The sequence below is a fragment of the Sander vitreus genome, chromosome 17, assembly GCF_031162955.1.
Source record: "Sander vitreus isolate 19-12246 chromosome 17, sanVit1, whole genome shotgun sequence".
Taxonomy (NCBI): Eukaryota; Metazoa; Chordata; class Actinopteri; order Perciformes; family Percidae; genus Sander; species Sander vitreus.
In genome coordinates, this window is record NC_135871.1 from 11,670,468 (window position 1) to 11,687,040 (window position 16,573).

At 40.5% G+C, this 16,573-nt stretch overlaps 1 protein-coding gene across 2 annotated transcripts in view; it reads left to right on the forward strand.

Annotated features, from left to right (window-relative positions):
• The first annotated feature begins 206 nt into the window (after positions 1 to 206).
• macrod2 (mono-ADP ribosylhydrolase 2) overlaps positions 207 to 16,573 on the forward strand; it is a 426,308-nt gene continuing 409,941 nt past the window's right edge. The window contains exons 1-3 of one of the 2 annotated variants that reach the window (XM_078272630.1): positions 207 to 421; positions 4,629 to 4,730; positions 6,225 to 6,338. In XM_078272630.1, coding sequence (XP_078128756.1) covers positions 385 to 421; positions 4,629 to 4,730; positions 6,225 to 6,338 — 253 coding nt within the window. In that variant the 5' untranslated portion in view covers positions 207 to 384. The remainder of the gene's footprint in view (positions 422 to 4,628; positions 4,731 to 6,224; positions 6,339 to 16,573) is intronic. The other variant, XM_078272629.1, reaches the window with a different exon arrangement.

Here is a 16,573-nt window from a genome sequence, read left to right on the forward strand (position 1 = left end):
GTTGCCAAACACCTCACACCAAAGAGGAGGATGAACCATGGATGTATTAAGAGAACGGGATGAACCGCCGGAAACAACCTACCCTGCCTCCCAAGTGCGTGGTCCTTATCTGAATGACTCAGCAGTCGGACCAATTGCGTGCAAACTTCCTTGTTTTAGACACCCAATCATTTAGCTAGGATTCGTACACATAATTTACGGCGCAATCACGGTAGGTTGAGCCAACTGAGGTCTATAGACATTTGACAGCGGCACAGGTGAGACAACCGTCCAGAGGCTGTTTCACTTTGCATTTCAGTTTTCATTTCCGAAGCACTATTCACTGTGAGTCTGGGGTTGCCACAGTCAAAAAACAACCATTCGAAGTCAAACCATTCCGGCAGCATGAGCAAAAAGAAAAAGGACTGGAAGACTGAAAAAGGTAAGGCTTGTTTTGGGGAGGAATGAGGCTATCATCATATCCATGGCAGACAGCATGAATTTAACCATGCTAGAAGATTGACAGCCTCTCTTACTGGCTTCTACGTATCGATGTGACACTACTTATATTCGGTAATCAAGCACGGCGAATGTGCAGATGTCAGAATGATGTTGCGCCTCTTTTTGGCTGCCTTCCGTAATGTTTGATATTCGCAACAACACTGTTAACATAGTGCTTCTTGCCTTCTTATTAGCTTACATTTAAGGCTCTCGCAAATGTTTGCCAAACCCTTATTTACCTGTTCTAGTACTCTAACTAACATATCCTGCCTTCCACCTGTGTGATAGGATAGGCTGCAACAACAGGAACGTTTGCTCAGAGTTGCAAACAACCAATTCTCTGCTACTAAACATTGCTGTAGCCAAACAGCAGACACGCCGTAGTAAAACAAAGGAGCTAGTTTAAAACGTCGTAATTTATAATTTTTCAGAAGACTGTTCCTCCGTTTCAAACACAGTGAAAGTTGCGTATGTTGCTAGGTATGAAACTCGCCTGTTTGACTCGACCTGTTGTGCTCAAAAGGGCCAAGAAAGACATGCTAACCCTATCGATATTCATAAGTTATTCATTTATTTGACTCCGTAAAGCTTTTTCATGGTAGACGTTTACACTTGTTACAGCAGGTACAGCACAGGTGTAATTAATCACATTCATTAGTGCTGGTTTCATTCGTTAATGCCAACTTGTCACCATGTCACTGGGTGAGCATGCACAATACAAGAAACCTTGCAACTAGTAAACACCGGAATTGAATGCAGCCACTGTATTCCTCATCATATCACATTGGCTGAATATGGTAGTGGTATGGTTCAGACAAATTTCCAGCCCTGGCCTCTGTTCAGCATTAATGTGGCCTCAATTAGGCTAATAACTGAAACAAGAATTCGTTGTAATCATTGCTAATATTGTTGGCAAGTTATTAATTAAAATGTTATGGTGGCTTGTTTTTATTGCGAAATACTGCAGTTCATTCAGTGTCTCACCGTCAAGCCCATTGACTCATGGCAATTCTTTTTGGAGTGTATGTAAAAAATCTTTATAATTGTCATTTAAATTCTCTGAGCAAAGATAATAATTAATATCCGCCAGCCGTTTCCAGTTCAAGCAGGTAGCAGCATGGAATGAACATCAAAGTAAATCAGATTTCATATTCTGAGCACACACCCCTCTAGCTCAAATTGCGTTAAAGGGAGATCAAGGCAAGTCAAAATGTTAAAGAAATTCTGAAACTTAAAGAATTTAAAGTGATTATTTTTTTTTAAATAGTGGTTTGACCCAGGGCTAGTCTGTAGGCCTGTTTGGGAAAGTACCAACAAAGATAAATTATGGTAAATTGTGTTGGCAAAATCGACCATATTTTAAAATGGAAACGGGAATATAAATGGTATTAAAAGACTACATAAATGAGATGTTATGTGACAGGCAGTCACATCTCCTTTTGTTTTGTTATTAGAATTTGGTTCAGGGTTGTGTGAGTGACGAAGTGCTTTAGTGTAGTCCAGAGAGCTTTGCTGTGTTCAACCTCAGAACTGCCTTTTGTTCATCCATGTAGAATAAAAGCAGCCTTGGGAATGACAGAAGTGGGCAAGAGGGAGAGAAAATATGTAAGGAATAGAATGGATATCCCCCACTGCGGAAATACCTTTTTTTTAAATATAAACCTACTGCAGGATGTTGCCAAAGGACTACCGAAGGATCCTTGTATTTCTTACCACTGGTCCACCTCTACTGCCTCCTTTATATTTTTTCATTTGTGTAAGAGGCAAGTCTCATAACTTATGGTACTTTTTAAAGAAATGGTACACAGTTCCTATGATGTAGGGTTTTATTATATGCAAAGCATCAAAGACCAGACCTGAGTTTTTTTTTTTTTTTGTGTGTAAATAACCTAATATAGTACAGTAATATGATGCTTTTGTGTAGTGCCATATCACATTCAGTTTTCCTAAACTGTTATTATAGTGGGGATGTTTTAATTGACCAAAGTCCACACTCTGTGCACTGGGGTGTACATTTGGCGAAGATTTCACAGTGCAGCACGTAATTAGGATGAAGCTTGTTTTGCAGAACAGCCCAGTTCTGTCTGGAGAAACAGCAGCAAGTTGAGGCTCTTTTGCAGTCAGTGGAGATGAACATTAGGACACAAGCTGTGAGGACCCAAGAATGATACAGCAGTACAAGGGTTAAGCAGCAGCAGCAGCAGCTGTGTGATGTACTAATGTCAGCCAATTATGTTGAGATTTGTTGGTAAACCAAACAAAGAATAACAAAAAATACTCACACTTTTTGCACACAGCAGCTTAGGTAACTAGAAGCAGTTTGCAGCTTTTTGGAATTGGTAACACATTTCTCGATACGGAGTTTAGTTTTTCAAAACTGCAACTCGGCACAACAGTTAATCCAAAATGCACAAATGCAACCAAAACACTTCATACACATCTCAGAATCAAATCTTGTACCAGAAATATGTATCACTATTGTATCTTTTTATTTATGTATTTTAACCTAAACCAATATTCCAGCACAACAAAAAGAAGGGCACTTCTTTATTGCATGGATTGTGCTACATTACAGTTAATATAACAGAAATAAATCAGAAATGCTGCTTAATATGTGTGTCATTTGTATCCCAGTGATGCAATATAAAACTAACACTAAGTGTGTAGGACAGCTACAGATATAAAAATACAACAGTGCTAGTCATCCCTGTCTTTTGCATTTGGCAGTTCTCATTGGCATTATTACACATTCTGTCCTCTCTTCTAATACACCTGGGAAAGAATATTTTTTGCATGCCTGATCCATCCCTGGCAATCTTCTGCAGATATGACTCCAGACATCCAGCATTCATTACGTCTACAAAAGAGATCTGATCATGTACCCTTCTACCTCCAACAGTAAAATAATTCCTAAGTAAGGAAGGCAAGTAACAAAGATTGTCTTCTCTTTGGCGGCACATATGGTGAAAAGCAGACTTATTTTCTATTTTTTTTGTAGAGAGAGAGAGAGAGCGAGAGAGAGAGACCCCCCCCCCCCCGCGGTTCGTAATCGAACCCGGACCATTGCGGTAAGAACTGAGTATTAGTACACGGGGTGCACGCTCAACCAGGTGAGCTACCAGGGTGCCCCAGAAACAGATTTTTTTTTAGTATTGATAATAAAGTCCCATAACTCGTCACTTAGTGTAGGGGCAGAGCAGTACAGAGCTCCAGCGAGGTAGGAGAAACAGTTCAGAGTGCAATGAAGCTGAGGTAGGAGAAACAGTTCAGAGTGCAATGAAGCTTAGGCAGGGTTACATAGTGCAGTGGTTCTCATCTAAGAGCCATTGAGACACAAGAGTATGTACATTTCCATTCCAGCCAATACACACAACAGCCATTTTTCACACCCACGACCAAAGAAGAGGAACTAATGCGTGTAATCAACTGGTGGTGAGGTGTCTGATTGGAACGAGAGCCTGCATTGGAGGGGTCTGTAGTACAGACTCTGTACTACACACTAAATATCAAATTTCAATATATAATTAATACATCTCTGTAGTGCAGACTCTGTACTACACACTACACTAACTATTACATTTAAATAATAATAAATAACCAGCTTTTCAAAAGAACAGTTGGAATGTGCAATTTTAAGCTCAAACTATTTTCAAAAAAAGTGCTATAACAATTTTACTGGCATTGCTCCTATTATCCTCCGTGACACGCGCTCTTCCACTTTGCCTGACAACTCTTCTCCAAATAAAACTGCGCTGAGATAACAGAGCTCAGCCCATGCCCCAGCTGCCACACATTTGTTGACAAACTCCGATGCATAGTTACCTTGTTTCCTACAGACTGTGTTGATGCGACTTTGCGGTTTTTTTATATATATATATATATATATATAAATAAATAATTTTTTGGAAGACTCAGTTAAGGCGGCATGCGCGTGTTGTTAAGGCGGGCCGCCTAAACTGCAAAGTGCTGCGGGAAACCCTGAAGTTTGTGGCTCTCCTGAGTTTGTGGCTCTCACTGAAAGTGAGTTAAATTTGTTATTAACTGTCTGTGCCAGTACCAAGTTTATTTCCCCCTTTTATCTTTTTTAGTCTTCGGTGGGACCAGCTTTATTTTCACTTACGTAAATGTAAGGTGTCTTTCTTCCACAGAGAGACTGCTTCGTCTAGATCGGGAGGAGAGACGCAAGGAGTATCGACGTCAAGACTTTATATCTCTGGACAAGATCCCATCCTGGAGAGAGGAAAATAGACGTAAGAGAGACATCTTATTGTTGCTGAATGCCTGTTAAGTTGGGTGCGGCTGATAAACTGACACATTATGGCACGGTTTACAAAGCCCAGTCGAAAAATATGTATTCAATGATTCTATTGGCTACTTCAGTTTTGTGTTTCATATTAAGTAGCTTTAGTAGTTCTTGTGCATTTAGACACACTGATATTTGTGTGAGTATGTCCAGTAAGCTTACGTTGCATACTTAGAATTTCTCACATACACAAAATCCACATACTATGCAGTTGGAACACACTACATACTCAATTTTACGTTATACATGTATCAGCACAGAGTATCCTATCAAAGTAAACCTTTTTAAGAAATGTGATTTGGATAATGGGAAAAGGTGATTTGCTAATGTTTGTAAAACAGTACAAACATCCGACATGTCTAGTTGTTCACCAAGCACAGAGCTTTAGAACAGTCAAACACACCAATAAAGACTCAAGACTTGTAGGTTACAGTACGTTGGAAAAAGTTAGTTTCAAAAGTACTTGCGGTATTCCTGAAAACTCATTCTAAATCATAACTAATGATGCTACAAAGTAACTGTTATTAAAAGTATGTTTAAGTAATTTTGTTACCTTAAAAACATAATTAGCAATAGGACTTGTGCTATAAGGTTTGTCCTTAAACAATAATTAAACCTTGGTTAGATTCAGAATACTGGATTGCAAGTAGCAGCATTTTTTGGCATGATATTCTGCAGGATCTTTACGCACCTCTGCCTTTTTAAAAACATTAAAAAAAACCATTAAAAATAAAGCATGTATGAGGGCATGTATAGAAAGGAATAAGGTGGTTATACGATGTACGTATGCCAGCGAGAAGCTATTCAAAACATACAGTTTATGGTGGTGGCAATTCATCTGACACTGATATACAACCTCCATAGACTACAATTGATGTTCAGTGAAGTAAGGTAGAATAGCAAGTTGTTTACGAGTGCTTTGTGATATGCACACATCTGCTGTGGTATTCTTCTCTACATTAAATTAAACAAGGCATAATAACTTTTTTTGACAGTTTGGGAGGCTCTTAGCTGATGTATTTTCCTTAAGAACTAGTATTGATTCACAGCTCTTTGGTTATTATCATTGCTTGGCTCCATTCTAAAAGGATATAGACTTTACAAAATAGTCATGGCTAAACTTGCCTGGCTTGTTATCCGCAGAATATACTAGTTACTAATTGCATCACACATTTAGATTCTTTTTTTACAATATGAAAGGATGACTACTTAGAAGCATGCACATTCTGAATTCAAATTCACAGTATCCATGTAAAAACACTATCTGGAATCTTGATACCACAGTACGTACAGTATTATCCATTTTATATTGTATTTTAAATTAATTTATATGAAGTATTGCTATATAGGAAACTGGAGTAATGGATGAATTACTTTTTTCTCCTTCAACATAATCACATTATAATCATTTTTTTGAATGAAGTTATTTTTTTTATTTCAGCCAATGACAAAGAGGAAGGGAAGGAGCTGACGGGTGGAGGAGGGCTGAGTGATAAAGTATCTCTCTACAAAGGAGATATTACCGTCTTGGAGGTGGATGTCATAGTCAATGCTGGTAAGGTTCTGCCCTTTGACCTTTGGAGGGTGTTTGCTACTTGAAGGCAGCTCGGCTATTAAATAATCCTTGGCTGCCCTCTACTGTTAAGACTCTGAAAGTGCTGGTTCTTGAGGCATTACACAAGTGATGAGTGTGATTGAGGCAAATGTTAAACTGGACATCTGCTCTTGTTGATCTGACTTCTCATAGGCTGAAATGCAGTGACCTTTTCTTACTCAAATTCCAGTTCTTTCTCCATCCAGTTAAACACAAGGTTACTGACTGAATTTATTTTGATTTGGTTGGCAGTTATATTAATCTCATTTGTTCATCTTTCATCATCACAAATGTGGCATGTGTGTGCTGTAATGATTAGTGATCACATGTCTAATGCTGCGGTTAGGTAGAGATTTGTAACGGTGAGTAAAAAAAGGTTGCAGAATCGGGGAGGGTAAGCAGAAATGCCAATTCTCAGATTTGTCCTACTGTTATGTAATTTTCTGCAGTCTACTCTGCTCACAACCTACACACAAATAGTCAGTGGTGCTAAAAGATTGCTTTACCTGTTGCTTCTGCAGCTGATGCTCAGGACCATTTTGCAGCTATAGACTTGAAAGTCCCACACCATAGCTGTATAGCAGCAGTAGATTAAACATGGTCTACTTTAGCTTTCTGCAATTGTTTCATAACTCTTCCTTCCTCATGCAGTATTTACACACACACACACACACACACACACACACACACACACACACACACACACTACAGTCTACTAAGCAGTGTGCATCTTGTGAAATTAATACTCTTATAATTTATGCAAGATTAATAGATGTGAAAAACCGACTGCTCTGTTGGATAGGGCTAATGCATTTAATCTATTATGTAAATACCCTTCCTGTTGAGGATAAGCTGACATGACATTCTGAATCATTGTCTGCATCATGTAAAATACAAATATGCGGTTTAGTACACAAACACCTGACACACACCTAAATGTCATGGCAATTGTCTTTCTTTATCATTTTGACCTTTACAAATGTAGCACTTGTAGCTGATTTTATACAATTCAGTTTGTTTGTACTGAATTTTGTGATAACTGCTACATGTCTGAATTATATTGTTGTATTCTATTTAGTTGTATCTAAGCTCTATATGGATATATATGTCTGTCTGAATTTGTATTTAACTTATGGTAAGAATCATTGAGTACACATGGTGTTATATTCCTGTTATTATATATTAGTTCAGACTGACATTTGATTGAACGTATACCCCATTTTGTTGCCAGTCTGTTTTGTTTTTTTACAGTCAATATCTTAAACAAATCCAGGTTAAGACAGTGGATAAGGTGAGCAGTGTTTTTACTAAGTGACTAGAAAAATAGGGCATATGAGAATGGAAATGAGGTTCAGGAGAGAGCATTGCAGGTATTTGTTTTAAACTGTTGAATACTGTTTTAGCAAAGGCAGGCAGTTTACTGCAGCAGTTCATGCTGCCAGACATCCAGGCTCTGATTGAGCTATATGTTGGCCAGGAGGTAATTCATTCTGTTTAGCAGGCTGTCAGACGGTCTGAAAGGTTGAAGGAATTGCTGAAGCCTTTTATAATTTCCAGAAGGTCTCAGCAGTTGGCCCACAGCTACTCTATTCATACTGCAGTGCAGGACCAGTTGTCTTTGTACAGGTGGTTGGATTGATAAGAACATATAGTGGTGGCCTTTGCTGCACAGTTTGGTTCACCATCTATGACAACTCTGCTCAACAACCGTAGTATGTTGTTTAATGTGACTATTATTCTAGACCAGATTCTTTTTGTCATTGGTAACAAAATACTTTGATTTTACTGTATGACATTATAAATAATGTTCACGAAATATTTATTAGTGGCTATTTCGTTGCCACTGCCCCAGCAATAGAAGAGCGGTTTTAACGCACCTTTTGTTCCTTTTGTTGTTGATCCATGCATGCGGTCGTTGTTTGAAAATAATAATTAAACACAAATATCCAACCTATAGAAATAAATCTTTATGATCCTACCAAAACATTGTAGGCTAATGTTGCATGTGTGTGAATCGGGGAAAATAAACAATACTGATGGTTTCTTAAATTATATCAAATAAGATAAAACAGGATGACTAGATGTGTTTGGTCTTAACTAAAGCTAGGACTTCCAAAAAACCCTCCACACGTGTTTCCAACTTCCTTTTATCAATTATACCACACCCACAATTACTATGGTGTGGCGATTTTGCCAATCAGTGGCCTAGCTGTCAATCAAAATCATTGGATCAGAACTATAACCAAAATATGGTTTGTACTATATAATAACTATTGTTCTTTAAATATAAAAAAACTGCTTTTTTGGCTCCTACAAATGGAATAGCCTGGACATGCTCTGGCTGTAGTGGCCCTTGTCCAAATATAGTGAGTAACACAGTTGTGAGCAGCATGTAAACAAACATTGCGGATGTTGGCTATTGTAGTTTGATAGGATCTTTGGATAGTTTGCTTAACTTTTTGCCTTTCATCTATTCACTGCTTCTAATCTCTAGCCTGCAGTATTTCCATTTTCTCATGCTGTTTTTCATTTAGGGTTTGCACAAGTAGACTGCTGTCTATGAAGTGTGGGACTTTTTGAGCACAGAGAAAGTATAAGCCTCTGTCTTTTTCCTCATGAGTCCTACATTAAGTGCAGCGATACTACTGATGAAAATTGTAGATAGGAAGGAAAAACACAGGACTTTCACCCAGGGGAGCGGGATTCGTGTCCCACGTGTGGCGTTTCCTAAAGCCAACCCTGTTGTTGTTGTTTTCCTAAACTCAACCGTCGCTTTCTTCTATTACTAAAGCCAACCCTGTTCTTCTTTTCCTAATCCCAACCGTTTGTCTGTTTCTTGTTTTCCTAAAACCCGCGTGTGGTGTAGTCTTGCAATAACCCATAGCCTCGCGATAACACGCCACGTGGTTTTAGAAAGTGCCACATGGCGTGTATGTTTACGCTGTGACGTTGCAGACTGCCGTCCGCTGTATACAGCGTAGAAATGCACGCGGATAGCTCATAATGCGTACAGATAACACGCCAAGTTGGCGTGTATGTTTACGCGAAGTCATGATGCCATGTTGCTTTTTTTTTTTTTAAATGTAGCTCATGTGAATTAACGATGACTCCAAGATGTCAGCGGTTCAAGAAGTAAAGCTGCAGTGTATCTACCTTGTTTACAGCTTACATGATTTTTTCACATAACAGTAATCACATAACCTTTTGAATATATTTTATAAGCCAAATGCACATAATTTGTGCAACAAGATTTTTTCATGACAACATCAATATGTTGGTTGCAAAGGAGAAACGGCTGTAATTTTAGGGGACACAGGCCAGCGTGGTACAGCTGTTATGGTGGCTGTCTATAGCTTTTACAGGGTGTCAAGTTGCTTTATGGCCTCCATTAAAGTTTAATTATTAGGCTCATTGAGTTTTTAAATTTTTCCTTAATTCTGTTTGGCTGGAGGTTGGGCAGAAGGTGTTCAAACTGTCATCTGGGTGAGAGCCTGGAGAGTGCAGGACAGGAGGGGCTGTAGTGACAATCGGTGAACTGCAGGGGTGGAGGGCAGGATGGCCATATATGACAATGTGGCTTGGATTGCAGCATCATCCATCCCTGGCAGATGGCCCAACTCAGCCTACTCTAGAATGAGCCTGAATTGGTCTACCTCCACTCTGCACAAAATGTTGTTAGAGCCAAACTCATTCTCCTTGTAACCCTCTTTCTACTGTTTTTAAAGGATGAAACAGGGGGGGCATTTGTATGACACTCCTCAGTAGATCTTATTTTCAAAACTGCTGGCAACAAAAGTGAAATGTCCAAATTGGGCCCAAAGTATCAATATTTTGTTTGGCCACCATTATTTTCCAGCACTGCCTTAACCCTCTTGGGCATGGAGTTCACCAGAGCTTCACTGGTTGCCACTGGAATCCTCTTCCACTTCTCCATGATGATATCACGGAGCTGGTGGATGTTAGACACCTTGCGCTCCTCCACCTTCCATTTGAGGATGCCCCACAGATGCTCAATAGAGTTTAGGTCTGGAGACATGCTTGGCCAGTCCATCACCTTTACCCTCAGCTTCTTTAGCAAGGCAGTGGTCATTTTGAAAGTGTGTTTGGGGTCGTTATCATGTTGGAATACTGCCCTGCGGCCCAGTCTCCGAAGGGAGGGGCTCGTGCTCTGCTTCAGTATGTCACAGTACATGTTGGCATTCATGGTTCCCTCAGTGAACTGTAGCTCCCCAGTGCCGGCAGCACTCATGCAGCCCTAGACCATGACACTCCCACCACCATGCTTGACTGTATGCAAGACACACTTGTCTTTGTACTCCTCACCTGGTTGCCGCCACACACACACTTGACACCATCTGAACCAAATAAGTTTATCTTGGTCTCATTAGACCATAGGACATGGTTCCAGTAATCCATGTCCTTAGTCTGCTTGTCTTCAGCAAACTGCTGGCGGGCTTTCTTGTGCATCATCTTTAGAAGAGGCTTCCTTCTGGGACGACAGCCATGTAGACCAATTTGATGCAGTGTGCAGCATATGGTCTGAGCACTGACAGGCTGACCCCCCCACCCCTTCAACCTCAACAGCAATGCTGGCAGCACTCGTACAGTGCGGAGAACAAGTATTTGATACACTGCCGATTTTGCAGGTTTTCCAACTTACACAGCATGTAGAAGTCTGTAATTTTTATCATAGGTACTCTTCAACTGTGAGTGACGGAATCTAAAACAAAAATCCAGAAAATCACATTGTATGATTTTTAAGTAATTTGCATTGCATTGCATGACATAAGTATTTGATACATCAGAAAAGCAGAACTTAACATTTGCTACAGAAACCTTTGTTTGCAATTACAGAGATCATACGTTTCCTGTAGTTCTTGACCAGGTTTGCACACACTGCAGCAGGGATTTTGACCCACTCCTCCATACAGACCTTCTCCAGATCCTTCAGGTTTCGGGGCTGTTGCTAGGCAATACGGACTTTCACCTGCCTCCAAAGATTTTCTATTGGGTTCAGGTCTGGAGACTGGCTAGGCCACTCCAGGACCTTGAGATGCTTCTTACGGAGCCACTCCTTAGTCCTGGCTGTGTGTTTCAGGTCGTTGTCATGCTGGAAGACCCAGCCACGACCCATCTTCAATGCTCTTACTGAGGGAAGGAGGTTGTTGGCCAAGATCTCGCGATACATGGCTCCATCCATCCTCCCCTCAATACGGTGCAGTCGTCCTGTCCCCTTTGAAGAAAAGCATCCCCAAAGAATGATGTTTCCACCTCCATGCTTCACAGTTGGGATGGTGTTCTTGGGGTTGTACTCATCCTTCTTCTTCCTACAAACGCGGCGAGTGGAGTTTAGACCAAAAAGCTCTATTTTTGTCTCATCAGACCACATGACCTTCTCCCATTCCTCCTCTGGATCATCCAGATGGTCATTGGCAAACTTCAGACGGGCCTTGACATGCGCTGGCTTGAGCAGGTGAACCTTGCATGCACTGCAGGATTTTAATCCATGACGGCGTAGTGTGTTACTAATGGTTTTCTTTGAGAGTGTGGTTCCAGCTCTCTTCAGGTCATTGACCAGTTCTTGCCGTGTAGTTCTGGGCTGATCCCTCACCTTCCTCATGATCATTGATGCCCCACGAGGTGAGATCTTGCATGGAGCCCCAGACCGAGGGAGATTGACCGTCATCTTAAACTTCTTCCATTTTCTAATAATTGTGCCAACAGTTGTTGCCTTCTCACCAAGCTGCTTGCCTATTGTCCTGTAGCCCATCCCAGCCTTGTGCAGGTCTACAATTTTATCCCTGATGTCCTTACACAGCTCTCTGGTCTTGGCCATTGTGGAGAGTTTGGAGTCTGTTTGAGTGTGTGGACAGGTGTCTTTTATACAGGTAACAAGTTCAAACAGGTGCAGTTAATACAGGTAATCGGTGGAGAACAGGAGGGCTTCTTAAAGAAAAACTAACAGGTCTGTGAGAGCCGGAATTCTTGCTGGTTGGTAGGTGATCAAGTACTTATGTCATGCAATAAAATGCAAATTAATTATTTAAAAATCATACAATGTGATTTTCTGGATTTTTGTTTTAGATTCCGTCTCTCACAGTTGAAGTGTACATATGATAAAAATTACAGACCTCTACATGCTTTGTAAGTAGGAAAGCCTGCAAAATCGGCAGTGTATCAAATACTTATTCTCCCCACTGTATGTCTATTTCCCAAAGACGACCTCTGGATATGACGCTGAGCACATGCACTCAACTTCTTTGGTTGACCATGGTGAGGCCTGTTCTGAGTGGAACCTTTCCTGTTAAACCGCTGTATGGTCTTGGCCACCATGCTGCAGCTCAGTTTCAAGGTGTTGGCAATCTTCTTATAGCCTAGGCCGTCTTTACGTAGAGCAACAATTCTTTTTTTCAGATCCTCAGAGAGTTCTTTGCCATGATGTGCCATGTTGAACTTCCAGTGACCAGTATGAGAGTGTGACATCAATAACACCAAATTCAACACACCTGCTCCCCATTCACACCTGAGACCTTGTAACACTAACAACTCGCATGACACCAGGGAGGGAAAATGGCTAATTAGGCCCAATTTGGACATTTTCACTTAGGGGTGTACTCACTTTTGTTGCCAGCGGTTTAGACCTTAATCGCTGTGTATTGAATTATTTTGAGGGGACAGCACATTGTTATACAAGCTGTACACTCACTACTTTACATTGTAGCAACGTGCCATTTCTTCAGTGTTGTCCCATGAAAAGATAATAATGAAATATTTACAAAAATGTGAGGGGTGTACTCACTTTTGTAAGATACTGTATCTTTGGATTGGTATTGGACAGTGATCGAAAGAGGAGACTATTAGAGTTAACAAGACATGTTTCATAGAAAATTGCAGGCTTCACTAAAAGTTAAAAGGACGGTAAAACTAAGTTTGTAAATTGAATGCATTGCTTTTACATGGCAAACACAAGATCATGTCTTTCATTTTTCTCCTTGTCTTTCTGCATGGAGTTCATGCAAGTGTCACCATCCCTCTCAGATCAGAATGAGGTCGTAAAGATAGCGGTGCGAAGTGGAGAGGACTTCTCTTATCATGACTGTGGTAATTATGCACAGGTGTTGACTCCTAATCCATTACCCGCTGTAAACCTTTCCCATCTCTCTGTATTAGATCATTTTTTACAGGAGCCAATTTAGTGTGCACAGGGAATCTGGTTATGAACGCTATAAAGAACCTGACGGGGTTGACATGAGTGCGAGAAAGGCAATTGGTATTCAGTTGTATGAAGCTGCTCGTACTGCAGTCATCACAGGTTTGATAAGAGCGGTGACTCTCGGAGGGCAGAATACCATGATCCAGTGAAGATTGACTTTGATAAGATTTTTGATATGCAGTCCATTTTAATATTGTTTGCCTGTGGGGCTGCTTGGCACACAGACAGCATTGTTTTACCTTCATGGTCATTCATGCATAATGTCCAGTACAGAAACCTACTGAATGGACTGCAATGTTATTCTGTGGTCATCGGAAGGTAACATGTAGAGGTGAAACTCTTATGTTGTGCAGTTAATCGTTATAACATTCAAAATTAAATTCTAACCAATTTATTAGCCAGTTGATGGACTCGAGCTTTCCTGTGTTGTGCCAGGTGAGAAAACAGTTGGCTCCTAGATCGCTTATTTGATAATGATTTACATTTCTCTTGCACTAAACATCTTGTCACGGTGCTTAATTATTAGTGTAAATGAAACCAGAACAAGAGATGCATTTTGTTAGGTTATTTGAGGTCAAATTTGAATAAGAAGAATCAATGAATCATCATGTGTTTATGAAAAACAGCATGCAAAAAGCAAACAAACTAAATTACAAACTGAGCTGCATATTACCAGCAAAAGTGGTTCTTTACACTATGTCTAAGGTTTAAAACTTACAGAAACATTTGACTTGTGTATATAGACCTTTACATAAATGTCCTGCCTATTCTCAGCTTTGTTGCCCTTGTTCTTATCTGTTGTGTTAATTTCTGTGTAAGTCCATTGGGAGTCAAATCCCTTGCATGTGTTCCCATACTTGCCCATTAAAGCTGATTCAGATTTTTATTGAAAGAAGAAAACCCTCTTTGCCTTTCTGAGGATTACTTTCTTTTAAGGGTCAGGGACGTACCTGGTGGTTGTGGTTCATCCTTCCCTGCGTATTGGAAAGCTCAGTAGTTGGCAGCACAGCAACAGTGCAGGATAATGATGGGTAATGTCCAGAGAATATTATATGCTTCTCTGAGACACATGTCTTAATGGAGAGCACTGCCTTATTTATTAGGGAATGACTTTCTGAGTGCTCTGGTAATATTTTAGCCTGCAAAGCACAGCTTTCCAGAATGAAATGTAGATGTGGCATTTTTATTCACCGGCTGAGCTCTTGGTCTATAGACCTTTTCCTTTTCCCTTCTTACCAACTTTAGGGTTCTTTTAAAGGTCTAGTTGTGATATATGACAACATATTTACCTTTTTTATTTTGTGAAAGCCAATAATCTCTTGAGAAATTGATTTGCTGTCCAAATCCTTATTTTACTGCATCTTTCTAAAATGTTGGGACACTACATTACTGTTGGGGATATTTTTGAGCTGTTATGGCATAGGTTTGCTTAACAATACACCCATACAGACTAGCTGTATAGACATTGAATAGACTGTGACATGACATGCCAAAGAATGATTTAAAAAATATACTTGAGTTTTTACTTTTCCATTTCCCTAAGGGATTGATAAAGCCTATGGCTTTTGGTTTTGCTTCCTACTGTTTGGGAATCTTGTCAGTGTAGACTCTTCATTAGACTTTCTGTCAGGCCATGGATGTGCTGCACAACACACTCAGAGTCTGGAGAGTCTGGCTTGACAGGTCTATCTGTCTCTGCAGATTCACACCATGTGCCATAACCTCCCTGAGTGATGTAACCATGCTCCCAGCAATATGACTACAATTCAGGGTCTTATTCTCTCTTTCACCATGGTGCCAGTTGTGTATACATGAAAGTGTGTAGACACACACACACACACACACACACCCTACTACATTGGAGACTATGGCAGAGGACTGGTAACTTCGTGAGCAAACTTGTGATTGTTGCACTGTCACACCAAGAATGAAAATCAATGCCCCTGGCTGAGAGATTTTGCTGCTCTGTTGAACAGTGAAATGACTCCGGTTAGTTGGTTGCGTTGGGTCCTGCACTAAAAGGTCCAGTTAATCGTATCAACTGAGAGAGATACAGCACAAGGCCCGGGTTTTCCATGTCATCAGGGTGTAAATGTGAACTGAGGTGACAAACCAGCTGGCGAGCTTCCCCTCCTTCCGTCTTCAGCTCGATTTATTCCCTCCCAGTGTCCAGATCGTGAACAGCCTTACAGCCCGCCTCAGTGTTTGGTCAACATTGTTTACATTATCTCTGTGGCCTACAAGATGCCAACATGGTCAGATATGTTTCATGATATGTGGATAATGGAAAGTAATCATGGAAAGCTGTGGTGTCAGTGTGTCCGGCTGAAATGTCTCCCTTTACTTGAACTGCTAATGGTCTATGACCGTATTGAGTTTGGGAGAATGAGCTTCCCCTTCCTTCCCGATCACGCATTATGTGACCCAAACCACACTATGTTCTCTTTCCCTTACGCAAACACTCCCAGTACACAGACACCTACACAAATGAAACTGACTTTGTGACAATTGCCAGTGCTTATGAAGAGGCCCGTCATTCAGGTCCTCACTTGTCTCCCCGGTGGACAGAGAACTTAAGTCATTGATGTCAAGGTCAGAAAGTCGCTGTTTGCATCCCTGTTTTTTCTTCTTAGCCCCCTTCTTCTCGCCTCTGTTCCGCTACCCCCCTCCCTGTCCTGAAACAAACATTTCAAAACACCCTTCCTTATGCTGCAAACACGCCAGCTCTCATCCATCAGGCCGTTGAGTAATGGTATTCAGACGGGAATACTGAGAGAGTCTCTTGCCACCTTCTGTTTCTCTTTTCTTTTGTCTCACACAGGTTGAGGGACTTTGATAAAAATGACTTCCTGTAAAGGTCATTTAAAGAACATGGAAAGGAAAATAAGTAGTAAAAAACAAATATGATTCTTATTTTGTGAGGAAATGTTACCTCAAGTATTTTAGTAATTTAAGGATTGCCTTTACAAAAACATATTTTTTT